Source organism: Embiotoca jacksoni, unplaced genomic scaffold (genome assembly GCF_022577435.1).
Source record: "Embiotoca jacksoni isolate LCO1_2020_lvr unplaced genomic scaffold, fEmbJac1.0.p SCAF_55, whole genome shotgun sequence".
Taxonomy (NCBI): domain Eukaryota; kingdom Metazoa; phylum Chordata; class Actinopteri; family Embiotocidae; genus Embiotoca; species Embiotoca jacksoni.
This window is the reverse complement of record NW_027185409.1, coordinates 819,579-844,415: the sequence shown is the minus strand read 5'-3', so window position 1 is coordinate 844,415 and position 24,837 is coordinate 819,579. Positions and strand designations below refer to the sequence as shown.

Here is a 24,837-nt window from a genome sequence, read left to right as displayed (position 1 = left end):
GTCGTTTTCCGTTAATGGTCCTCTCGTGACGGCTGATGTCCCTTTGAGTGACAGAAAGGGTTCCAGCAGTATATTTGGCGTCAGGGTATAAAAAAATTAATTTAAAAAAAAGCGCGGACATCCTCACCGAAACTGCTAATATCACGTCTCCTCCCCCAATAAGAGCTAGAAAAGAAAAGTGTGGGATAACTTCGGCATCTTTAAAACTAACATGTTGTTTTTCTTGGAGATCCAGTTTGCAAAAAAAAAATATATATAAGTTAAACATCTTCAGGATTCTCTCCACGTAAGATCGGAGCACGTTTCCCGTGTATTGATTTAATGCCGAACAAAAAAAAATTGTAATTGTTAAAAATGCTAATAACAACAACAATAATAATAATAATAATAATAATAATAATAATGAAATACCGCATAGTGATATTTTCCTGAGCCGGTTCTTATAAGGTGATATTTTCCTCGTGGCGTTGCGACCCGAGTGACAGGCGTCACGCTGAAAAACAACCCACCTCCGAACAAATCTCAAAAACAAGCCGAGTCTCAGTCGACTGACTGAGCTCTAATTTTGAGATGAAATAAAGTCTTAAATAAAGATTTAACAAAGCGAAGTTCCTCCGACAAATCTTCACGTCCTCAGCAAATATGAGAATGAATAATAAAAATATATATATAAAAAAAAAAAAAAGCAAAAATACACAAAAGAAACAAAGTGCAGACATTTGAATGGACTGTTTTAGTCAGACGGTCGGCTGCAGACTGACAGGAATGTTTTTCTGTCATTCAGACGAGAGCAGTTCGGGGTTTTTTTTTTTCATCCATTCTTGTCAGAATTATGATGTTTCATTTGACAGCCTTTGTTGCCACGCCGACGGGTCCGTTTGCCTCGCAGCTGCGATTTCCAGCCGCTATCAGCGAGCCGCCGGAAATTTTCTTATCGCCGCAATTAAAAACCAAACAAAAAGGTAAAAACTGGATTCTTATTGGGTTTTTTTTTTTGTCGCACTCACGTCCTCGGCGTTGTCGTCGTCCTCTCGGAGCAGGTAGCCCTCGTCGAACGTCTGCCCGCCCTGCTCGGCGTAGAAGGACGTCCGGTCCAGCAGCACGCCGCACTCCTGACCCGTGGTCGCCTCGTCGCAGAAGGCGCGGTCGCGGCGCAGAGCGAGCACGGTGGCCGAGGCCTCGTCGAAGTCTGGACACACAGACGGGGTCAAAGGTCACAGCGTCCACCGCCATCCGTCTGGAAAGCGTGTGTGTGTGTGTGTGTGTGTGTGTGTGTGAATTGTTCAGGCGACTCACTGTAGCTGCCGCTGTCGTCGGAGCTGTATTTGTACTTGGGGGAGTCGTCTGTGGGCGGAGTCTGCTGGTTTCTCAGCTCCTCGATGGCGTAGATGTCCAGCATGATGTGGTCGGCGTCTCCTGCGCCTTTACCCTGAGACTTCAACTGAAACACACACACACACATTTTGTTTGCACTGGGTGATTACTGATCAGGTATAATCGTTTCAAACCCGACGATACTATGCCCCGCCCACCTATAGAGGAATCCTGTCAATCAAACGGACACGCACCCAAACATACCACTTTTTGAAGCTTATTTTCTTAACCTCAAGTTTCACTTCAGAGTTGTGACCGAAGTCAGAGTGGGTTTGTCCTCTCACACACAACACACACACACACACACACACACACACACACACACAGCTGCAGTATTACAGAGCAGAAATCAATCAGTTTGATAAATCAAACATGGAGGGATTATGTGGCGTAAAATGCAGCCGTATTTAAACAGCAGGTGCTCGACTCCCGATTCTGACTTACAGTGCAAAACTGCAGAACGCTGACAAGGTGAAAAACACACACACACACACACACACACACACACACACACACACACACACACACACACACACACACACACACACAGAGTTCTCGGTCTCCTCACCTGCGCCGCCTTCTTCTCCTCCTCGAAGGCAGCCATGTCCACCCCCATGCCCTTCTCCTCGGCGATGAGCGAGGTCAGGTCCAGGGGGAAGCCGTACGTGTCGTAGAGCAGCCACGCCGTGTCGCCTGGACGCACCGACAGAGCGAGAGAGAGAGAGAGAGAGAGAGAGACGAGCTGCTTGATATGCAGGACAGACGTCTGACACGCGTGTCCTTCAGTCGGACAGCGAACATTCGGCATTTCCACGAGTCCGACGTGGAGTTTCTGCTCTTATTGTATTTAAATCTATGCTTGTTTTTTTTTTTTTTTTTTAAAAGACTCGGCAAGATTTGTGTTAAAATACAAATGTAGAAGTCACCGTTTGAGATGAAATAAATAAAAGTCTGAGGAAGACAACAATCTGTCAAAGAAATCCAATACACTGTTCACAAACAATCCCGGAGGAGGTTCACGAGGAAAAGCTGCTTCGGTTTCCAGTTATTGGGATTTTTGAGCTGTTTCGATTCATTTCCTGTCGCCAGCGGGACTGTTTTTATACACCGAGCAAGAAAAAGATTTGAGATATGAAGACAAGACAGATGGATGAAGGAGGGAGACTGATCCATGAAGCCAACAAACACATCGAGATGGGATTAAAAAGGGAAGAAAAAAAAAAGAAAAACAAGAGGAGTGACGGAGAAAAAAGGAAAGGAAGTGATGATGTGGACAGAGAGGAGATGGGAGGAGTCAAAAACCATCATCAAAGTTAAAACATATCTTGATGATCTTAAAATAAACTCTCTCCTAAAAAAAATGTAAATAAATGGTCAGGTTTGTGAGTTGGGTGTCTCACCTGGGATGGTCTTGCAGTCTCCCAGGCTCACAATCTTCCTGTCGAGGATACGGCGCCCTCTGCTGAGGGTTTTGAGGAACTGCTCCTCCTCCTCGTTGACAACGTCCTTCACCATGTCGGGGTCTTTCTTCAGCTCCGGGAACGCTTCGCCCTGGAGAAAGAGGAGAAGGTCAGAGGTCGCCATGTAAAGCTGCTTTTATTGTGTTGAATGTCGACAGAAATATGAACAATAATCTTTTCTACAGTTCGGCATCGCTACTTCCTGAGTCCTGATATCTTCAGGAAAACAATAGTGAATGTGGTTGGAAGTCTGTGGAGAAGCAGCTACGGTGCAATCAGACATAAGAAAATGTCAAAATTCAGGTTTTTAAGTATCCTGGATCGAAAAAAAACGAGGCGGGTGGAGAAGAAAATCTCACCAAGGATTGGACGACGACGTCCACCAGAGAGGCGAAGAAGCCCCGCTGAGCTCCCAGCTTCTCGTGGGAGTACCGGACGGCGCGGCGCAGGATCCTCCTCAACACGTAGCTGCACGCGGTGGAAACAACCAAACATCAAAACCCGACGGCAAAACGTTGAAACCGTAGACACGCTGCCAGGAAAGTGGCGTTTTGCAGTATTAACGTGGGCGTCTCACCCTCGTCCCGTGTTGTCAGGGCGACCGCCGTCCGACAGGGCGATGGTGATGGTGCGGGCGTGGTCGGCCAGCACGCGGTAGGCCATGTCGATGCCGTCGGCGTCCTCGGCGCCCACCTTCCCGGTGTACGGCCGAGCCCCGGTGCCCTGCAACCAACACAGACCGGGTTATAGATGTTTAGGTTTCTGGATCTTTTACTTGCTGTAATTTAAACTCTCGGTTGCTAACTAGTGGTGCGTTCAGGAAGCTGGGAATCAGGAGCGTTCCCACAGAAGCCACCGCCGGACATCTTTCTCCGTTTTCAGTTGTGAGAACACCGAAAAATGACAAACAACCTCATCAGCATCCAGATAAACCGACACGGAGACGAAATGGAGCTCAAGAGGTGAATATTATTTATACATGTTTTTATGAACTGTTGTTTTTATTTAACTATTTCACGTCATTTTCAGAGCAGGTACATTTTCCTTACTTTCGCCACAAACTCTTCTCAGAGCCATCGATAACCTCCAACTCTTCCCCGGTTGGATATTCCCAGTTTGGTAGGTGCGAGGTCTGAACTTTCCTACGTCCCAGCTGCTCATGAACGCACCATAATTTTACGTTAAAAAAAACCAAACTCTTTTGCTGCAGATGGTGTTTCTGGTGTCACAGCTGCTTGTTTATTAGAAAATTAGCCGGTAATGACACTAAAGATCAGCTTCACACTTCCACTTCTCATTCAGAGGGGAATTTGCTTTCCTCCTAATAAACACAAATGTTTGGATTTATTCATGTTTTTTTATTTATTCATTCATTCTTACTGTTTCCTGTGACACATTTTGGATTACTGCCGTTCTTACATCACATCAGGAAGAGGAGGATTAAGGACACACTGCAGCCAAATTAAAATCTGATATCAATATTGATTTTGTCCATTTAGAAATTTAATTTTTAAAGCGCGCTGCTCCGTGCTAATTTTTTTGGGGGTTCTTTCCTTAAAACAAGCAGGTGACCCTTCGGTGCGCCAGCAGTCCTGAAGGTACAGATGCAGAATCTTAGAAGTCGGTACCTTCTGGATGGCTTCGAAGTACGGGACGAAGAGGTCGGTGTCGTAGTTGGACATCTTGTCCTGCAGGACGGACACCAGGCGCTCCAGACCCATCCCCGTGTCGATGCTCTTCTTGGGCAGCGGCTTCAGCTCCGTCTCCGACTCTCTGAGCAGGAAACCAGAGTTCAAATCAGAAACGGTAACAGATCGAGCACGTCCAGATTCCAGCAACACCTGATCTCAGTCGTCGGTCGTCTTTGTAGTCAGACGTGCTGCCGTCACGTTCAGCTTTGAAAGAACCTGCATCGCTTTAACCGGTGAAAAAGCCTCGTTGGAAGCTGCAGGTCGACGTGACGTACTTTGACCTGTGCGTTGGTTACCTGTTGAACTGGATGAAGACCAGGTTCCAGATCTCCAGCACGTTGGGGTCGTCCATGTTCACCAGGTGGGAGGCGTCTCTCCCGCCGATGCGGTCGAAGTGGATCTCGCTGCAGGGGCCGCAGGGGCCGGTGTCCCCCATCTCCCAGAAGTTATCCTTCATGCTGCCGGGCAGGATGCGAGCCTCCGCCACCCTGAACACACCACAGAGACAGGGAGGGGGCGGGACTTATTTTTATGACTTTGATTCTTTTGGGGAGTATTTAGAGTGACATTTCAAACCGTCATGTAAGAGCCTGATTATTCAAATGTTATTACAAAAATAAAGAAAGACATTTTGATTAATATCGTGTCTTCTCAAAAGCAACAGAAAGAAAGTAAGTGATGTAAGAGAAGTGGTTTTATTTAAGCAGAGAAGTGAATCTAAGAAGGTGAAATGAGCAAACGTCCTCATCTGTGACAGATTTAGACCGCCGGATTGTTTATATAATGCAAGGCTATTAAATTAATTATATATATATATATATCTTGTTCTCACCCCAGGTCCATCCAGATCTGTTTGCACTCCAGGTCGGGCTCCAGGCCGGCGTCGTCGTTCCCTCCGAAGTAGGTGACGTACAGCCGGTCGATGGAAATCCCAAACTCCTGAGTCAGCAGCTCCAGTGCCATCTTACAGGCCAGATGCTATACGAGAACGAGAACCAATAAACTTTAAAGTGTGAATTATTGCACGTTGATACTGTCGGTTAGTTTCCTTTTAATGAGTCGGACGTGTTGACAGAACAGAAAAAGGCTGCGAGACGTCCACACGGAGCAAATCATATCGAAATGAAGGGAACAACAGCTGATAACGTAAAAACCAGGACGGTAGAGTCAGTCGTTGCTTTTTGCAGATACTTTGATGGACAAATTGGCCCAAAAAAGTGACAAGAAATTGCAGAACAGAAGTTTTTCTAACCTCCTAATGTCCAACTTATTATGTACTTTGGTGACAATTGTAAAATACAAACAAATCTCAGGGATCAATATCAATAATTTTTTCACGACTCAGTTTTAAGCATCAGTTCCAGTCCGAAGACACCCCCAAAAAAAAGGTGACAGCTGAACTCAATACCTTGAAGTAGTCGCCGAAAGACCAGGAGCCGAGCATCTCGAAGAAGGTGTGGTGGTAGACGTCTTTCCCCACGTCGTCCAGGTCGTTGTGTTTGCCTCCCGCGCGGATGCACTTCTGGGTGTTGGCGGCCCGACGCAGCCGGGCCATGGGATGGGACGGGTCGATGGTGTTGAGGAAGATGGGCTTGAACTTGAGGAGGAAGAGGAACGAAAGTCAAATTTGATGATTTCAGCAGAACGTTGTAAATCCGGCTGAAGGAGTTTTTTCGGTACCTGGTTCATGCCGGCGTTGGCGAAGAGCAGCGTGGGGTCGTCCAGCGGGACGGTGGCCGACGAGTGGACGTACTGGTGCTCGTAGCGCCGGAAGAAGTCGATGAACTTCTCGCGGATCTGAGCTGCGCTCAAGAAGGAGTCCATTCTGGATCAGCTCTCTGAGCGGGAAAAGCACAAGAGAAAAATACGAGTGAGCAGAGAACCAACCGGAGCGGCTCCGCCTCCAATTAAAACTTTCAACAAAGTTTTAAAAGGGTCATAAAAGTCTTAAAGCAGCAATGATGCCGTTTCTGTGGTCGAACTACTCGTGCGTTACGGCTGCACCCATCCTTCCTCTTATTTATAGCTGGGAAGGTAAAACACCTGCAGGCAAGTGAGTCACGTGATCTCAACCGACGAACGTTTGTTTTGATCCGAAACGTCCAGGTTGAATTGAACTCGGCAGGTCAGATCAAGAGGCTTACGATCAACCGTCAATCACATACCTGCAATTCATTTCATTGTCTTTTTTTGTTGTTGTTGTTCGCTGCCTTTACAGAACAAACCTGAGCATAGTTTAATAAAACACCTTTACTGGTTGAGGCTTTTCACTTTGTGCCTAAATCATTAATATTATTAACGTTAACAGATGTTCTGTAGAAATGCAACCAAACAAAATAGTCGAAGTTAAGCGCCTCGAGATAAACAACTTGGTGGTGCTGATCCTCCAAAACATTTTACAGTCAAAAATATGTTGAAATAAGGTCAGAAGCAGATTTAAAACCTTTTAAACGCTCCTGAAGGATTTAAATTGAACTTTAAATATTTCTGAAACAAATCACCGTAACTACAGTGTCAAAAAGCAGCAGGATGCTGTCTATAATTAAAAAGGCGGAAGAGTTGAATTCCCATCAGCGTTAAAAAACAACAACTAGCCGGCAAAGGAAACCCCATCCTGACTACCAAACCACCGGGATGGCAACCAGAGGAGAGAGTCGAGACTCTGGGGGGTGATGGGATGGAAAGTTCAGCCTGGTGTTATAACAATAAAAAATAAAACGTTTTTTAAAAGGACAGAAAACAGGATCTAATGACTTGTTGACAGGAACATTTTGAGTTGTGTGATTCACTCCAGGATCATCGAGCTGTTTCACAGAGAGGGTTAAAGACTGACACCATCTTTATGTCCAGAGTCTCATTCAAGGTGACACGTCTTGGTTTTGGTGTTTCTTCCACCATCATGTTTGTGTCCATGAATTCAGAGTAAAAACGAGACATGAAGTGTCTCTCAGGGTTGACTTCCTGTCCTCTCGCTGTCCTCTCCAGGACACCCTGAGCTGTAAACAACCGGCACAGAAAACAGTGACAGTCACGTCAGACACCGCAGCTCCTCTCAAACTGCCTCGAATATTTATTTACGTTTATTTTATTTTATTTTTTTTAAACCGGCGTCCTGCTGACTGTTAAACTGACGTCAGCGAAGCTAATGTTAGCCTGTCGTGCTACCCGCTGTGACTTCAGCACGAGACGAGAGACTTCAGCACAACCTCGGACAGAAAGCTTCTCCGCTGGACGCCGTCGGTGAACGTTATTCCTCCGAAGAGCACCTGAGTGAATGTTTATACTCACAGGAAGTCGCTGTTCTCGCGGAATGAATCGGCTGCTGCTCCCGGACTCACCGCGCTGGGTCGGACCGCAGAAGGGAAGCGCGGCGTCGGCGAACGCGCCCACGGCGGCCGCTCATTGGTCCGTCCGCGCCGGCGCGTCAGCCGATCTCAATTCCCATTGGACAACCGCGCTGTCGCTCTTAGCCGAGCCCGCCGCATCAGTGGCACAGAGTTCCCTGCTTTGGCTGATGCAATGGAAAAGACAATAACTCATATTTATGTTTTATAATAAGTATATGTTATTCTTGTGTTGTGTATTTTATACAGCCGATATATAGTTTATATGCCTGTTAATTATACCTATTTTGATTTTCTAATATTAATATCTGCGTCCCTCTGGTTATTTGTTATACGTTGTTTGTCAATCAATAAAAAAAGAAATGAAAAAAGAGTAAAGGTTGAGCATGATATTTGTTATTAAAAAGTTTAATTTAAATTCGTGTCGATAGTCAGATTTTTGTAGGTATTATTTTTGCTTTTGCTTGTCGTCCTCGTCGTCATGTTGCTTTATCATAAGTATTGTAATAATTTGTGAAGTTATGACAAAGGAAAAGAAGAGATGATGAAATATTACTGCATTCAGCAGCACCTGTTATTTAGATACGTCATTTCCTCCAGTAGTGCGCATCGGCGGAAACATTTCTGATCCGGTCGTGTTTCCGGGGGGACAGGTTTTCGTGTAGGACCGGTCCTTGTGCTTGTTGTCGCTGCTCCTCCGCCGCGGCGCCATGCCGACTGACACGAAGCGCGTACGCGGCCCAGAAGTGTCTCAGAGCCCGTCTCTGTTCGCGTGCCAACCCGCCGCGGCCCCCGGCTCCCCGGGCCCCAGAGCGGACGGCCGGCAGCGGGACCAGGTCGACGTCCGGCCGGTGTTCGTCCGCTGCGGCCTGGTGAGCCAAGCTAAAGGCTCCGCGTACATCGAGGCCGGAAACACCAAGCTGATGTGCTGCGTTTACGGTCCCCGCGAAACGGAGCGGAAAGACGAGACGGATATGAAATGTGGAAGGTGTGCAGTGTTTAAATAAAAATAAAAATCATATTTATTGATTTACAACAAAGTAAACAAACAAATTTAACTTTCAAATGTGGTTTGAATTCAGCTTATTTGGGTTTTATTTGTGAGAACACGCATTTCTACATCTGTGATGTAATCTGTGTTTATATGCTGCAGATTTATTAAATATTACTAGTTACCATAATTATGCTTAAATACAGGTGGTTTTATCTTTTAAAAGTGGTCATAACTTTGTCATTTCTATTCTGAATGATGCTCAGCATCCACGTTTCTACATCAAACTGAACACCTGATGTTTGTGATATCTACAATGAACAGAATTTAACGCACCCGTCTGTCTCCGTGCGTCCAGGTTGACCACCGACATGCGCTTCGCTCCGTTTTCCTGCCCGGAGAGGGGCTCCTGGATCCAGGGCAGCCAGGAGAAGGACTTCTCCCTGATGCTCCACGAGAGCCTGCAGCCGGCCGTGTGCCTCCAGAAGTACCCGCGCTCTCAGATCGAGGTCAACGTCGTGGTTCTGGAGAACAGCGGCTCGGTGCTGGCCCACGCCGTCACCTGCGCCTCTCTGGCGCTGGCGGACGCCGGGATCGAGATGTACGACCTGGTGCTCGGTTGCTCCGTCCGCCAGGACGGCGCCTCCTACGTGGTCGACCCGTCCCACGAGGAGGAGAACCGCCGCAGCTCGGTCGGCGGCGAGAACCAGGGCCGGCTGGTCGTCGCCTTCCTCCCCAGCCTGAACCAGGTCTCCGGGCTGCGGTCGGACGGGGAGATGAGCGAGGACACTCTGACGGCCGGGGTTCGGACCTGCATCGAGGGATGCTACAAACTGTACCCGGCCGTCCAACAGGCTCTGACCAAAGCCGTACGCAAGGCGGCTCTTCCGCCCTCCGAGAGCTGAGAGGCTGCGGCCGGTCCTCACCTCCACAACACAACATATTGTTTTCTAATTAAATATTTTTATGCTCATAAATTGGTTTGGTTTTTTTTGCAGTTTGAAGCTTCAAATCGGCCCGACATCAGAGAGGAAAAAAAAACATAAATTAATAAATTAGATTAGATTGTTAATTTGGGAAAGTTCCTGAAAACATCGTCAACATACGAAGCACAAAAAAAAAAAAAAAATATCATATGTTTGTCATAATTTGGTCACCAGAACATTTTTTGGGGGATGTTTGGAGTTTAAGAGCGGTTCAAACCTGTGTTGATTAAAACAAAATGAAATGACATTTAAAAATGCTGCAGGTAAATTCCACCAGAGGTTTGTGATGTAAGTGACCTTAATGCCACTAGAGGGCGCTCTCTCTGAGGTTTAGTTACAGCAGAGGGAAGAGATTACTGACTCTTTTCTTTTTAACTAGATACTAGGGTAGTATTGCTTAAATATTTTCTGCTTCCTTTAGTCCTCCATGTTAATGAACTGAAGATCTTTTGGTTGTGAACTGTTGGTTCAACACATCTGAAGCTGCGGATTCGGCTTTATGTTTGCACATCTTTCGAGGTCATTCCTGCTCGGAAAGGTCAAATAAATGATCACACTTCTTCTGTTTTAGGACGCGAGGTTAGAAACACTTCATTTTCTGTTTTTCTCTGCTAAGATAACAGCGTCGTCTCCTGGAGACCTCGAAGTGAAAGGAATAACCAGATGTTTATCATTTCTAATCCGGTTGTTTTATTTCTGAAGTAAATAATAAACGACTTCTTTGTCTTTCCGTCACATGTAAACCCAACAGGAAACACAGAACGAGAACGAGCTCTTTATTAAGTTCTGCTCAGACGTCGGACAACAAAACCGACTCCGGCATCTTTTCCACAAATTTATCAGACTTTGAAAACAATCTACTGATGAGGAAAAAAAAAACAAAAAACAACAACAACAACACAGAAATCACAGAAATGAAAACGTTACCTTTCGCACCGTTCAAAGACTCAACACAAAAACGCAGGGAGGGAGAGAGACGAGCGCGTCCCGCTCGCCCGCCCTCCTCTGCCGCTCAGCTAACGGGTCATGTGACAGTCTAACAAGCAGTCCCTTCCGTGCTCCACAGCTGTCAATCACTGTTCCCCTCAGCCAATAGCACAGCCTGCAGTCGCTGTGGGAGGGGAGTGTGGTGGTGGTGGTGGTGGCTGTGGCGGTGGCGGGGTTGGGGGGGGAGAGGGGCAGGATGTCGTCGAGGGTAGGCAGTGCAGGGATTGGCGCGCTCCGCTTAAACTGCGTGAGATGCGATTGAGGGAAGGAAGGGTGGAGGCGTCACGTTTGAGTGCCAAAATAAGAGCAAATAGCACAATTTTTTATTTTATTTTTAAAGAACAGATTCAGCGTTAACGGGTTTGAGCTGTTTTTTTTTAATTTTTTATCAGGATTAAATATTCTGGGCTGAACGAGCAACAGGTCAACTCACAGCTGTGAAAACAACAGGAATAATAGTGTTTGCTAGGTGTGTGTGTGTGTGTGTTTCCTGAAGACATGCTTCATGTGTGTATCTCTATCAATCAATCAATCAATCAATCAATCAATCAATCAATCAATCAATCAGCCCCTCCAAGAACAATCTTGCGATCGCAATAATGAACTTTTTCTGGACATACGCAGCTTTCAGGAGTTTTTTTTATGTAACTTTTACCTCCATGTTTCTCTAAATTCAATAAATTAATAAATACATAAATAATAGATCAGAACTAAAATATCTCTGTGAAGTTGCAGCATGATTATTATTACAGGAAGTGATTACATATTTATTCCTTTATCAGGTAGTGATTAAAAAAAAAAATTGATTTTTTTTTTTTCTCGACAGAAAAATCTAAACAATCACAAAAACTCTTGAAGGTACTGATTACTAATTAATTTATGTAAGAGCTTTAGTCTGCCCGTGTGTGTGTGTGTGTGTGTGTGTGTGTGTGTGTGTGTGTGTGTGTGTGTGTCTATCTGTAGGCCCTGTTGTGCCGAGGGTACGGCGACATGATTGCGTCCACGCTACCTTCGCTGTCCGAGCTGCTGTCAGAGTCGCTGCTGCCGGAATAAACCCAGAGACCCGGTAGGACGCCGACGCACACGGCCGCCGACGGCAGGTGCAGCACGCCCTGCCCGGAGCCCAGGGGGGCCGGGGGGGTCTTCGCCGTCAGCCCCGGGACGCTTTGTCGGTCTTCAGCTCTCCCGGCGCCTCCTCCTGCTCCGCCCTCCTGCTCTGAACAGCACAACACACTGTAAGGTTCACACTCTCTCTGTAATAAACCTGATTTCTGACGAGGCAGACGTGAAACATTTGGACAGTCAGAAGCTCTTTTTAAAGTTTTAGTTGGTTTTAATTTTGGTGGAACAGACGTGAAAATTTAAAGGACTGTTGTGCGCTTTTATTTTGAAGAACGTACGTTTTCCCTGAAGTCGCTGTTTGTCGACATCGTCACGTTAGTACTTTCAGAAGGTCGGTTTGGGATCGGAGAAGTCTGACTCTTCACCTCTAACAAGGAAAGTCTGTCATATTTCATATCGTTTAATTTAGAAAACCGAGATTTTGAAATTGTTTGAAAACACACACACGTGTGTAACTGAAGATAAATCTGCCTTTTTTCTTTCAGTGAGGGTTTTAGGCTGTTTTTAATTTTATGGCTTTAACAGTTCACGAAGGAATTTTGTGTTCCTGCACTCGTTTTTTTGTTTGCGTTGTGATTACAATCATTATTATTTTATAGTCAAAGTCAGCTTTGCGTGTAGTCGACAAACACGCTTCCATCCAACAGTGAGCTGTGTTTGTGTTTGTGTGTCTGACTGCAGCCCACCTGTGTGTCTGTCTCCGTTTCCTGTCGCTGCTGCCGTTGTCGTGGTGATCTCCACCTTCTGTCTCTTACTGCTGTCCGACGACTGAGAGGAGCTGAGAGAGAGAGAGTCGACGAGATGAAGAAGATTTAAAAAGCAATGTGACAAAACAGAGAGAAATATCTCCTCAGCTCTGTGGAGCAGTTTCGGGTCTTTCAGCTCCGTGTTTTGGGCCCTAAAATGTCATGTTTTGGTTCAACGGCTAAAGAGAAAGCTGACCAGGTTTGCTACTAACGAACTAAAAGGGTCGTCTACCTGCGTCTCTTCACGGCTCCGGCTAGTAGATGAGCCTGAGACAGGTGGCTGGTCCTTTGCTCCGGGGTTTTAGGCCCCGCCTTCTTCTCGGGCTCTCGGCGGGTCTCGGCGGTCGCCTGCTTCACTCGGGCGCTGTGACGGCTCTTAGTTAAGGTGAACGAACCGTAGCGGAAGAGCAGAGCTCAGAGCATCTTTATCTTCAGTCATATGTGGGATTGAAATTTTTAAAAGTGAATATGGTCACATGACACTCCACGTGTTTGATCAGGAGGAGACAGCTGACAGTTACAAGAATAAATCAGACCTCAACCACCTTCTTTGTTTCTCAGGTTGATCGGATGAAATCCAACTTTGAAGTTTCCCTCTAACGTGTGTTTTTATATGTCGGACAGAGTTATCGAGTTAAAGCACAATCTGATTGGATGAATTTATGAGTGCAGGATGAGTCATCGGTTCTACAGGAAGAAAAAAAAAAAGTTCATATTAAAATACTTGTTTTGTCACATGTTTAACGTGGAATGAGAGATTGTGACTTGAACTCAGTGCAGCATCGGTGCGTTTTGAAATCGTCGCCGTAGTTACCAGCAGACGTTACAGTTTCCACAACAACCTGTTTATCTACCTGCGGACGAACCTGTCGGTCCAGAAACAGTCAAAAAGATGAGTTACAGAGGAGGAGATGGAAATCAGAGAAATCAGCAAGTAAAATGACTTTTTCTTCAATGAGGTTTATCCTAAATGAATAAATTCCTCCACAATTGATTTATTTCTTTATTAGAATAAGATGAATTATTTTTATACAAATGTGAACTGTCTCTGAACGGAAATGAAAGATGCAGCTTCACTTTCTTTCTTTTAAACTCTTAACTGTGTGAATGTACATGTGTATATTTTTGTGTTATTTGCTGCCATCATTTTTGTACCTGAACCTCTCAGTTTGAGTGTTTAATTCTGAGTTTAAGTTGATAATTCTTTCTGATACGACGCCAAAACATTTGCAAAGATTAGTTTGGCATCTACATGAATTATAACTCTATTTTTTCCATGTTTCCGTGCTTGCTTGATGTTTTTTGTGAGTCTCTATCTAAAAGGATATTCTGTATTCCAGCAGCTCCTGCTTCTCCTCGTCCCGGCGCTGCTTCTCCACCAGGCACTGTTGCCGGGAGACCTCGTCCAAGAAGCTGCTCTCATCCTCGTCCAATCCCCTCACCATGTTGCCTGTCGCCATGGAAACATGCTCTCAAACACATGGCAGGAGAGTGGCTGCAGAGTTTTTGTAGACACCGTTTGATTTTGTTTGTACACACACACACACACACACACACACACACACACACACACACACACACACACGAGTAAGTGACCAGAAATAGCTGAAATCTCACTGAATTTGAACTGCTCCTCATATTCCTCCTGTTTCTTGTCCTTCTGCTCCTGCAGCCGCTCGAACAGAGAACGGGCGTCGTACTCCTCCTCCGGGGCCTCTGAGGAGGCCACAAACAAACACCTTTACACACACACACACACACACGTGCACATCACGGAGGTTTTGGATCTGTGTGTGTGTGTGTGTGTGTGTGTGTGTGTCCGTACCCTCGGGGTCGTCGGGCTTCCTGACCTTCTCCCACTCCTCCTGCCTCTTCTTCCTCTTCTCCTCGAGCTCCGTCTCCGACACAAACTTCCTGCTGAGGTCGACGCCTGTTGCTTCACCGCCCGCCATCACGGCTGCCCTGCAGAGCGACACGCAGAGACTTTTAACACCGACATCGTTTCTGCGGGCTCCTTTTGTCTGACGCTCGAGGGTTTAATGATTTTTTTTTTGATTGATATAAAAAAAAATAATCCAACATGTAAAAATCAGCTTGTGTCACCAGAGCAAAAACCCTTTGAGTGTTTGTTATTTTCAACAACCCGAGACCCCAATTCAGTCACGCATCTGTTGAATAAATGCAACATTAATTTGTCTTAATGCAACCAGGCCCTCCTCACTATAAATGAATGTCGCCGTTGAAAGATTTGTTTTCCATTATTTAATCTGTGTGACAATCAAAATCTTGTTTTCATATTATTCCAAAAAAAAAAATCCAGACCCAAGATCACTTCTCATAAAACCAACTCTTTTCAAGATGAATTCAAGCTGCTTGATTTCATCCTGAAATACGATTTGATTCAAAAAGGACCAACTGAGGTCCCTGAAATGATCAGTCACAAATGTCACGTTTGAAAAAAAAATAACAAAATAAAATAAGGATTTATATGTAAAAGTTTCAGAATATATGAAAACAGATGATATGTAAAAGGAGAGGGGAAAAAAATCTATATAGTTTCGCAATATTATATTTTGTTGTGAATAACCGATGGTTAACATTCATGGTTTTTGCATTGGTTACTGCAATTAAAATGATGATAGAACTTTATTAGATAAAAAAAAAAATACTTATTGGACTGAAAAAAAAGTATAAAAAAAGATGAATCGAAATATCATTAAAAAAAAAATTTGATATGTCGTGAATGAAGTATGAAGGGGGCCTGTTATTTTGGTTTTTTAATTTACAATAATAAACTTTATTTTTTACAGCACCTTTCACATATTAAATGCAGCTCAACACATACAAATAAAACAAACAAACAAAGAATAACGCTTTACAGTCCAGCAGTCGGTCCGCGTCTTTCTGTCTTTCTGTCTGGACGGCTAACGTTAGCTCCGTTAGCTTTAAGCCGCTCTCACCGCCGCTGTTAGCGACACAAACATCGTGTCACGTCGGAAAAGCAAAACTTTTCATCGCACAACCGATCAGACTTCAGTTTCTGTTAAAGACTGTCTCGTAAAGCGTTAAAACACGTCTGCGTCTCTTCAACCTACCGAGCTCCAAAGCTGGTCGATAGCCAGATCCAAAAATCAATGACGTTTTTGTGTCACCGTTAATAAGGGCTCGTCGGGATATTCGGCGTGCGAGTTTTTTTTGTTCCGTTCGGATTTGTTCCGCCGCAGTAAAGGACGTCGAGCAACAACGACAATTCTCTCCGTTTAAATGGAACTTTATTTATAATATTATTAAATATAATAAACACAGAAAAACAACAATATTGGTGAAATCATGATGGAGAAAAAAAAAAAAAAGGAGAAAATATCTAAAAATAAGACAAAAACACTAAATTCCAACACTCAGATTCATAAGGTCCAGATAACATGGGTATTATGTACACAACTCTATATATTCATTTTGATATATACAAAAGTGGCTTGTCAACTTGATTGATTAATGAATTAATTTGAATGTAATTACCTGCATGTGTGGTCCACCAGGAAACAAAGGGAAACAATGGAATCAGGCTGCATGTTAATTAGGTACAGAGGCACATTGTTAGAGAAAAATATTCCAAGCTGTTCCAACAAATGATCACAGGATGGCGCCTGAAATCTACGAATAACCTCTGATCGTGTTCAGCTACATTTATTAAAGGACGGGTTCACAATTTTTCAAGCCTGCCTGAATTAACTGGGGTCCAGGCAGCTGTTTCATTGTATTGATAACTTATCCTATATATATAGAATAATCGGTATAACATTTTTATAGATTCAGTACAATACAAACAAATAAAAAAATTTCAGGTCAACCTGGGACATTTTTATGCTGCTGTATTACAAATAGTAAAGCGCACAATAGAATTTTAATTTATAACATTTCATTCATTCTTTTCAAAACTTGAACTGTGTAAAAATATAGTTTTTGGTGTGTTTGGTTTCATCAGACTTGCAGCTCAAAGTCTCAGGCAACAAACTGTAGTTTTATTTTAAAGATCCTTTTCAATAGAAGTGATTAGAGACCAAATCCAGACATCATCCAGAACAACACGGCAATAACAAAGCTCTTCTTTTGAAGAAGTTCAGGAAACACATTTATTTGTTTATCTTGAGTAGACGTGAGAGATGAGAAGATTAATGCCACTCTCTCCTGCGTGTTCAGCAAATACAAAACTAACAGCAGCAGCTGCCAAACTTCCCCCAGCAGACTGAAAAAAAAAAATATTTTTAGAGTATTTTTTCTTGGCGAACAGAAAGTCATCTAAGACCTGAAATAAGCAGCCTGATAACCGACTTGGAGCCAAAACTGGGAGCAGTAGTAAACAAAAGAGCAGGAGGAGGCGCACAGAGCGGTGAGAGAGAAAATAGAGCCCTTAATAACATGAAACATGTCATATATGTTCACAGCACATTTGTATTCCTGAAAATTATCCTGCAATTTAACATAAAACACAATCAAATACTTTGACTGCTTGTCAATTAAAACATGCTTTATTATACTATAAAGAAAAATGTTGAATCCTGGATTATTATTTTTTTAGCTGCATTTTAATGTGACTTTTTCGAGTTTTGTTTGATAGAAATGTGAGTTTATGTTTCCAGGTATTGAAATGTGTAATAAATAGTCGTGGATGTGTGTTTGATTGAATCCTGCTGTTCTCCTGATGTTTACTTCGCTCCACCAACAGTAGCAGCACGAATGTTTCTCCAATCACTTCCTGAGTAAATCACAGATGATGAATTTGACTTTTTTTCTATTTGTGAAATCTTGTTTTAAAATTTGGACTTTTTTTTCTTCATCTCCGTCCCTCCGTCTCTCTGACAGACAGATTTTTTTTTTTGATTTTTTGTTCTTGCAGATGAAGACGGAGCATGGGTTGTCGTGGAAACTGTATCATGGGCTGGTAACTACAGTGACGATTTAAAAAAAACAGTCGTTTTGTGTGTGTGGAGACACGCCGGCTGCAGGCCTCGGTTCCTCTGTGTCTCCTGTCCGGCTCCGAGTCCGTCCGTCCACCTGTCCCCCTTTTGTTTGTCTTTGTGTGCTCCGTCTCTGCGTCTCGACCTTGTTTCGTGTCTCCTGAGCAGCTCCTGATCTGTGTCACCATCTCTCTCTCTCTCTCTGCCTCTCGGTGCTTTTCTTAGCCTCTCAGATCTGTGTCACTTCATCCAGCACACTGATGGAGAGCACACACACACACACACACACACACACACACACACACACACACACACACACAGCTTCCTGTCTGTGTTTTGCTGCTTTTCCACCACCTGCCTCTGAGCGGCTCTCTTCGGCTCCATTATGGTCTTAAACTCGGTTCTGTCACAGCAGAGCAGCTGCAGGGGAGCTGACAAAAAAAAAAAAAAAAAAAGAGGCTGGCGCTAGAATGGATCGGTGGGAGGGGCGCTCCGCTGTTTGATTGACACGTGGAGGGAGGGTTAAGTTTGTAGGGAAGCAGATGATTGACAGTAAAAACAACAGGGTTTAAAGCATGCGTCCCTCCAGCTGATCCAATCTGACACCAACCGACGCTAAAAGCCTGAAAACACTCGGAGCAGAGGAGCGGCCACCTGTCTCAAAGAAACACAGGTACGCACACAGATCCACGCTACACCTGCACTAACCTGTTTTCTCTTCGTAGCCACCAGGGGGCAGCGAAGCTCCTTTAAAACAGTCGTGTTTATTTAACTGTTCCAATGACGTGAACAGGATCAGCATTCGTTTGGAGTAAATTTTCATTCTCTTTTTTTTTTACCCGCGTCTCTCCGTGTTAGCGTCTAAGTGCTCCGTTATTTTCACCAGCTCGTCGCCAACGTTGTCTGCTCACCTTTTGGTGACCACAACTTTGAAGTTGTGAGCCGAATGAACCAAAACACTGAGCTGAAAGACACTAAAAAAAAGGCTCTGCAGAGCTAAAGCAGGATTGTCAGTATGAAAATGAAATCTTCCTCAAAATGTCTTCGTCATTGAGTTCTTTGCATTCGTTAACCGGCAGGATATAAAACAGAAGGTCCGGTTGTCTGGAGCAGTTTCAGGTCACCTGTCCGTCCGTCAAAGGTACGATCACATCGTCTTATTCAAGCTGAGAAAATGAGAATCAGCTTGTTTTTTTTTTTGTTACTTGCAAAACTGAAAAAGAGGAAACCAAACAAAGAAATAAAGCTCTTCTGAAACGAGGTTGGAATATAAATGCTCGTCTCAGCAAAAAAAAACGTGTTTGTCTGAGATGTACAGAGCTGAGCAAGCATTAAAAAAAAAAAGGTCTTCACGTCGCGTGAAAATGGTTCAAAACTGCGGCTCAGAGCCGGATCGACGAGGAGCCGTGAAATTGATGGGAAATAAATTTGGACCGGATCAAAACTAATTTGTGTAATTGGATTGTGGGACGTGTCGGAGTCTTCATCGGCACCTTCGGCGGGACGATTGTGCATCTGGAGCTGTTAAATGATTTCAGTCGGGGCGAGATGATATCGAAATGTAACGTCTCCGACAACCTGAACGGTGTTTAACGATTCTCTCCGGAGGGTTTGGATGTTTCCGCCGGGGCGCGTGAGGCCGACTCGAAGACGAAGATGATTTCATCATCATCGTGTTCGATAACGAGAGTTTCAGTTTGTCCGCAGGTCAGTTTTCGCCGACATCATTAAGGCAGCTGTGTTCTTTTTTGGGTTTAACCGACAGATGAGGCTAAGTGTCGCCGGTGTTTGCTGAGAGGCGTTGCTATGACAACAAACAATATAACTAACACACACAAGGAATAAATCAGCAGCCATACTTTTTTTGGGGGGGAAATCTGGTAAATGTTAAAAGTTCAAGGTGGTTTGTGTCGAAGCGACCGAAAAGTATGCAGGACGACCGAGGTCGAGATTTTCTCTGTGTGTGTTTGTGTGTGTCTGTGTGTGTCCGTGTGTGTGTGTTTGTGTGTGTCCATGTGTGTGTTTGTGTGTGTCTGTGTGTCCGTGTGTGTCTGTGTTTGTGTGTGTCTGTGTGTGTCCGTGTGTGTCTGTGTGTCTGTGTGTCTTTGTGTGTCTGTGTGTGTCTGTGTGTGTGTGTCCGTGTGTGTGTGTTTGTGTGTGTCCGTGTGTGTCCATGTGTGTGTTTGTGTGTGTCCATGTGTGTGTTTGTGTGTGTCTGTGTGTCCGTGTGTGTCTGTGTTTGTGTGTGTCTGTGTGTGTCCGTGTGTGTCTGTGTGTGTCCGTGTGTGTCTGTGTGTGTCTGTGTGTGTTTGTGTGTGTCCATGTGTGTGTTTGTGTGTGTCTGTGTCCGTGTGTGTCTGTGTTTGTGTGTGTCTGTGTGTCTGTGTGTGTCCGTGTGTGTCTGTGTGTGTTTGTGTGTGTTTGTGTGTGTCTGTGTGTTTGTGTGTGTCCGTGTGGTGCATCTTTGTGTTGCTTATCTTCTCATGATTTTTGCATCCTTTTTGTGGTAATTTTGCATCTCTGCAGTCATTTTCCGTCCTGTTGGAGCAGCTTCAAGGCTCTTCAGAGCTGCTGTGCATCTATTTGTTGTCATTTTTTGTTTCTTGGTGGAAATTTTGAGTTTCATTGTCGTCATTTTACATCTTTTTTTACTTTGGTAATTTGGTTGGTTTGCATCTCTTTGTGTTAATTTTTCATCTCTGCAGTCTTCTTGTCTCCTTGTCGTTATTTTGAGGCTCTTCACATCTATCCTGCATCTCTGTGGTTATTTTGTGTCTCTGCGGCTCTAACGTCCACAGAGACACACCGAGGCCGCGGGGACTTTTCCTCCACTTTAATAACCGTTTAATAACCCGACTGTGGACACGGATACAACTTTATAAAATGAACAACAACACATTTAGTACAAAGACGCACAGCAATACACATCGTAGTTTAATTACACAATTCAGCACTGCATAAAAAGTACATTAAAAACATGGCGGAAACGTTGGCATATAACACGAACAGCGTAATAGAAATATACATTCGATATCTGCATATCACAAACTTGTCTGCTCTCTGCTTCCACCCGGTAAACCTCTGACAGTTACATCTTCCTTTGTAATACTTCCTTTAAACAGAATCTCATAAAATATTTACAAAATCTGATAAATACATCATTCAAATAAAAATAAATAAAAACATCATGCGTTTGTGGTCATCGGCGTCAGGTTGTAAACAGGGAGGATATCGGCGACATGCAGGTTGAACACGAGTCATAAGAAATAGAAGGATTTTGCAAAAAGCTGTCAGAATGGTCCCATATTAAAGAGTCCACACAGTATCCCACATCTATCCTGTGTTAGTGCTACAGCTGCCGCTTCGGCCGCATCTTCCTCTGGTGCTCTCCTCTTCCGGTAAATTAGCAAAGCGGAGCGTTAAACCTGCCTGCTGATCAAAAGTTTAAAATGAAAAAAAAAAAAAAACACCTCGCCTCCCCCCGCCCCCGCTGACGGAGCCGGGAGGGCGAGGAGGTGCTGCTCTGTGAGTCCGAAAGCGAAACAGCCTTCATCGGATCTGCTACCTCAAAACGATCCACGAAACGACGGGGAGAGGGACCAACCACAGCTTTACACGAAGGAGCTGCATGTATCACACGGTATCAATCACAAGACACACACACACACACACACATGCAGAAAGCAAAAAAAAAAAAAAAAGCAAAAAAAAAAAAAAGTACATCCTGATGAGTCAACATATTTATCATCCCTCTGAAAAAGGCTGTTTTTACCTGCACGTCATCTGGACACGTTATCGTCAAAGATCTGAGAAGAAAAGCTTCAAGAAACAATTAACATCACTTCTGATGGATTCACACCAAACAAACTTCCGTTCTTTGCAAATATAATGTCAGGGATGTCGTCAATGTTTGATTTATATTTTTTCTCATTTTTGTTTGCAGCCGACACACTTTTCATTCTGTAAATGTTTTGCCGTTAAAGAGGAGGATTTGGTGGAGCTATCGTACAGCAGCGTGCGAGCTCTCGACCTTCGGGGCGTCTCACTCCGGCGCCGGGTTGATTGACGGGACGTTCCTCTGTTTGAAGTACTCGGTGACCTGCTGAGGAAGCTCGGCCAGGACCGATTTGGCGAGCGTCTCCTTCGGTGCCTGAGGGAGACAGAAAAGAACACAATGTTAACCTCAACAAAAAAACAAAACAAAAAACCCCCAGAGTAGAATAAAGGTTCAAATAAGTCAGAGTACGGGTGATTGTGCTCGTTTAGTTCAGTAAATCCCAAACCAACAGTGACGTCGCCCGTTTGGTTTGTGAACGTTATGAAGTCTCCAGTTCAGATTCTGTCCGTCTCCATTTTTGCTAGTTGGGAGCGGTTTGGAGCAGGAAGTGACCATATTTGGAGGAGCTGGGGGAGGAGCCAGCGGTGGATCTGACCGATCTGATTGGAAACCTGACGATACTGCGTCCCGCCCACCGATAGCTAATTAAGCGATTAAGATTTAAGGATGATTCAGAGTCCATTCAGAGAACAGAAAGACGTTACACAGGACTTTTTGTTCGTGTCTGTAGAAAACTGAGACCGCCACTCACACTCCGGAAATCCCTGAAGGGGACGAACTGCACGATGTCCCGGACGGCCTCCTCCCCGTCGCTGGACCTCAGGACGCTGGCGTCTCCGTCCAGGAACTCCATGGCGGCGAAGTCTGCGTTCCCCACGCCGATGATGATGATGGACATGGGCAGCTTGGACGCCTCCACGATGGCGTCGCGCGTCTCATCCATGTCGCTGATGACGCCGTCTGTTATGATGAGGAGCGTGAAGTACTGCTGCAGAGGGGACGGGGTGGGGGAGGACGAGGAGGGGGGGGGGCAGAAGATAAGAAAAGATGAGACTTTTAGTTGAGTTTTTGTTGCTAAACCTTGACAGCTTAAAAAACAGTCTGTGAAATCAATTACAAACAAGACAAAAGAAAATTTAAATAGCGTTTCAGCTATTGTTTGGAGTGACAGCGAAGAGGAGAAACAGGAAGTTGGAAGGACTCTGCACGGAGGAGAGAAACGCAGAAACCAGAAACGAAAGCTTTACGAGTCCATTCATATGACAGAGACACCATCTGCTACCGGAAAATAAAACAAAATCCAGACATGATCAAAATGAAGGGAAGTAAATGGTGATCATAACTCGGAACAGAGGCCACGCCCCCACAGCCCACCACCACCACCACCACCACCCGCCCCCCTGCCTTCAACAGAAGGACCACCTCCTCTCTCCGCGTCTGTACAAACTTTCTGGATGAGAGGAAATGTTTCCCGGCCGAGTCTGGAGACGGACTGAGCAGACGGATGGAGCTTCATCCTGCCTCATATCTGTCATTTCTATTTACAAACAAACAAACAAACATACACAAATGATAAATAAACCACATTCAGGGGGTCGATAAAATAATTTACAGAAATGCACACATGGCAGGGAGTTTTATTCTAGTACTGTATTCTGACATGGCAACAAAAAAACATAATAATGAATATACACAATAAAAGGGATATTTTATTACGCTGTTTGTTACGATATAATATTTATAATATATTAAAACACATCACCGTATGCATAAAATGTGAAAACGATGCATCTGCATTTGCATTTCTAACAGTCGCTGCAACATCCAACATCAGGGCACGACTTTCTGAGCAATCTGTGAAAAGAGTCTGAACGTTAAACCCACAATTAAAAATGGTGTTTTTAGAGAATCGGCGTCACGACAATCAACCGTATTGATATTTTCTAAGAAGTCTTGTGGATGAGCAGAATATCATTTGCATGGTGACGCAAGTCAGGAAACATTTGATATGCCTCAAAAACAGAAATGCAGAGGTTGGAATTGAAAAAAACATTAAAAAAAAGAAATAAAAATCAACCTCAAAATGACAGCAGCTCATCTGTCAATCACTTCTGGTACGACTCATGTCTGGCACATCGGCCATTCATCTACAACCTTACTGCCGACGCGAAGCGACAGGATGAATTCAGACGTGCACGAGGTGCCTTCAAAAAGTTCTGAGATTGTTTCTACGTGCAAGAACGAAGGAGTTCTCGTACCGGCGGTCACAAAAAAACGTGTGAAACTCAGCAGGAAGAGTCTGAAACATCAAAACTTACTGGACAACATTTCATCATTCACCACAACGATCAAAACAAAACAATAAAAAAAAAAATAATTAAGAATCAATATGATGATTTTGTTTGACTCCACGTGTTTCTCTCCAATTATTTTCTGCCCCCGCGTGTTAAATAACTGGCTGCATCTCCCACACAGTTCTTTCAATATTTATGTAAAAACCAGCTCAAATTAAAGCTGAGCTTGTTTAATGCACCAATCCGTCATTTTATTTCATATTTGAAGTGATGAAGAACAAAAAAAAAAAACGGTTTCGCTGTCCGAATACGTAGAATCTGCAGCGTTTCTGACAAAAACATGCATCTGCTCTGTGTGCTGAAACACAAGCGGCTGTCCTATGATAAGAACAGACAAGGTGAACACACACACACACACACACACACACACACACACACACACACACACACACACACACACACACACACACTCAGGGAGGGCTCTGAAGCCTGTCTCTTTAATGTGCTAACAGCAGCGCTCATTAGAGAATCATTATCACACAGACAGACAGGGTCGCTCACACACTGGGGCACGCACAGACCGCAAAGGCCTGCAGCCGCCGGGTGTGTGTGTGTGTGTGTGTGCGTGTGTGTGTGCGTGTGTGTGTGTGTGTCAGTACAGCCGCAGTGTGTTTGGACACACTCGCAGGTTTCTCTCATTAACCGAGGAACAGGAACGCTGAGGAAGAGGAGCAGCAGCTGATGTGTGTGCAGCCTCCAGCCTGCCCACCCACTACCCCAGCGTGAGGTCCCAAAAACACACACACACACACACACACACACACACACACACACACACACACACACACACACACACACACACACACACACGCTGCCACATCTCATTGTCTGTTGCTCCTTCCACCCGTGTTTGAACTCGCTGTAATAGAAAAAAACAAGAGAGAGGGTCTGCAATCATTTCCTTACAGAAACAAAAGGATTCTGTCACACAAACACACACACGAGTCCAACCCTTTGTGTATTTTTGCCCGTGTTTTAGTTCCCCG

At 44.5% G+C, this 24,837-nt stretch overlaps 4 protein-coding genes across 6 annotated transcripts in view; 1 reads left to right on the top strand and 3 right to left on the bottom strand.

Annotated features, from left to right (window-relative positions):
• Window positions 1-2,079: 2,079 nt before the first annotated feature.
• LOC138212467 (alanine--tRNA ligase, cytoplasmic-like) lies at window positions 2,080-7,921 on the bottom strand. Its single transcript, XM_069172853.1, has 10 exons — window positions 7,814-7,921; window positions 6,206-6,363; window positions 5,934-6,122; window positions 5,358-5,503; window positions 4,822-5,013; window positions 4,463-4,607; window positions 3,412-3,557; window positions 3,194-3,302; window positions 2,775-2,925; window positions 2,080-2,538 (listed from the first exon to the last, which is right to left on the bottom strand). The coding sequence occupies exons 2-10, from the start codon at window positions 6,347-6,349 to the stop codon at window positions 2,447-2,449; spliced, it is 1,314 nt and encodes a 437-aa protein (XP_069028954.1). The 5' UTR covers window positions 6,350-6,363; window positions 7,814-7,921; the 3' UTR covers window positions 2,080-2,446.
• Window positions 7,922-8,503: 582 nt separating this feature from the next.
• exosc6 (exosome component 6) lies at window positions 8,504-9,837 on the top strand. The gene is made up of 2 exons (XM_069172857.1): window positions 8,504-8,857; window positions 9,219-9,837. Exons 1-2 carry the CDS (start codon window positions 8,580-8,582, stop codon window positions 9,763-9,765), a joined length of 825 nt encoding a protein of 274 aa, XP_069028958.1. The 5' UTR covers window positions 8,504-8,579; the 3' UTR covers window positions 9,766-9,837.
• Window positions 9,838-10,607: 770 nt separating this feature from the next.
• psme3ip1 (proteasome activator subunit 3 interacting protein 1) lies at window positions 10,608-15,884 on the bottom strand. The gene is made up of 7 exons (XM_069172807.1): window positions 15,797-15,884; window positions 14,527-14,663; window positions 14,319-14,417; window positions 14,030-14,151; window positions 12,934-13,067; window positions 12,642-12,733; window positions 10,608-12,049 (listed from the first exon to the last, which is right to left on the bottom strand). The coding sequence occupies exons 2-7, from the start codon at window positions 14,651-14,653 to the stop codon at window positions 11,787-11,789; spliced, it is 837 nt and encodes a 278-aa protein (XP_069028908.1). The 5' UTR covers window positions 14,654-14,663; window positions 15,797-15,884; the 3' UTR covers window positions 10,608-11,786.
• Window positions 15,885-20,572: 4,688 nt separating this feature from the next.
• cpne2 (copine II) overlaps window positions 20,573-24,837 on the bottom strand; it is a 35,763-nt gene continuing 31,498 nt past the window's right edge. For all 3 annotated transcript variants that reach the window (XM_069172744.1, XM_069172743.1, XM_069172742.1), the window contains 2 exons: window positions 22,249-22,485; window positions 20,573-21,809 (listed from right to left, as the gene is read on the bottom strand). In XM_069172744.1, coding sequence (XP_069028845.1) covers window positions 21,702-21,809; window positions 22,249-22,485 — 345 coding nt within the window. In that variant the 3' untranslated portion in view covers window positions 20,573-21,701. The remainder of the gene's footprint in view (window positions 21,810-22,248; window positions 22,486-24,837) is intronic.

Excerpts from the sequence above, each read along its gene's own strand:
- LOC138212467 (XM_069172853.1), bottom strand. The coding sequence starts at position 6,349 with ATGGACTCCTTCTTGAGCGCAGCTCAGATCCGCGAGAAGTTCATCGAC. Across the intron at positions 6,123-6,205 it reads CCAACGCCGGCATGAACCAG|TTCAAGCCCATCTTCCTCAA; the intron begins GTACCGAAAAAA and ends TTCCTCCTCAAG. Across the intron at positions 4,608-4,821 it reads GTCTTCATCCAGTTCAACAG|AGAGTCGGAGACGGAGCTGA; the intron begins GTAACCAACGCA and ends TTTCCTGCTCAG.
- exosc6 (XM_069172857.1), top strand. The coding sequence starts at position 8,580 with ATGCCGACTGACACGAAGCGCGTACGCGGCCCAGAAGTGTCTCAGAGC. Across the intron at positions 8,858-9,218 it reads ACGGATATGAAATGTGGAAG|GTTGACCACCGACATGCGCT; the intron begins GTGTGCAGTGTT and ends CCGTGCGTCCAG.
- psme3ip1 (XM_069172807.1), bottom strand. The coding sequence starts at position 14,653 with ATGGCGGGCGGTGAAGCAACAGGCGTCGACCTCAGCAGGAAGTTTGTG. Across the intron at positions 14,152-14,318 it reads TGAGGAGCAGTTCAAATTCA|GCAACATGGTGAGGGGATTG; the intron begins GTGAGATTTCAG and ends CCATGGCGACAG. Across the intron at positions 13,068-14,029 it reads AGGAGCTGCTGGAATACAGA|AGCGCCCGAGTGAAGCAGGC; the intron begins ATATCCTTTTAG and ends AAGAGCCGTCAC.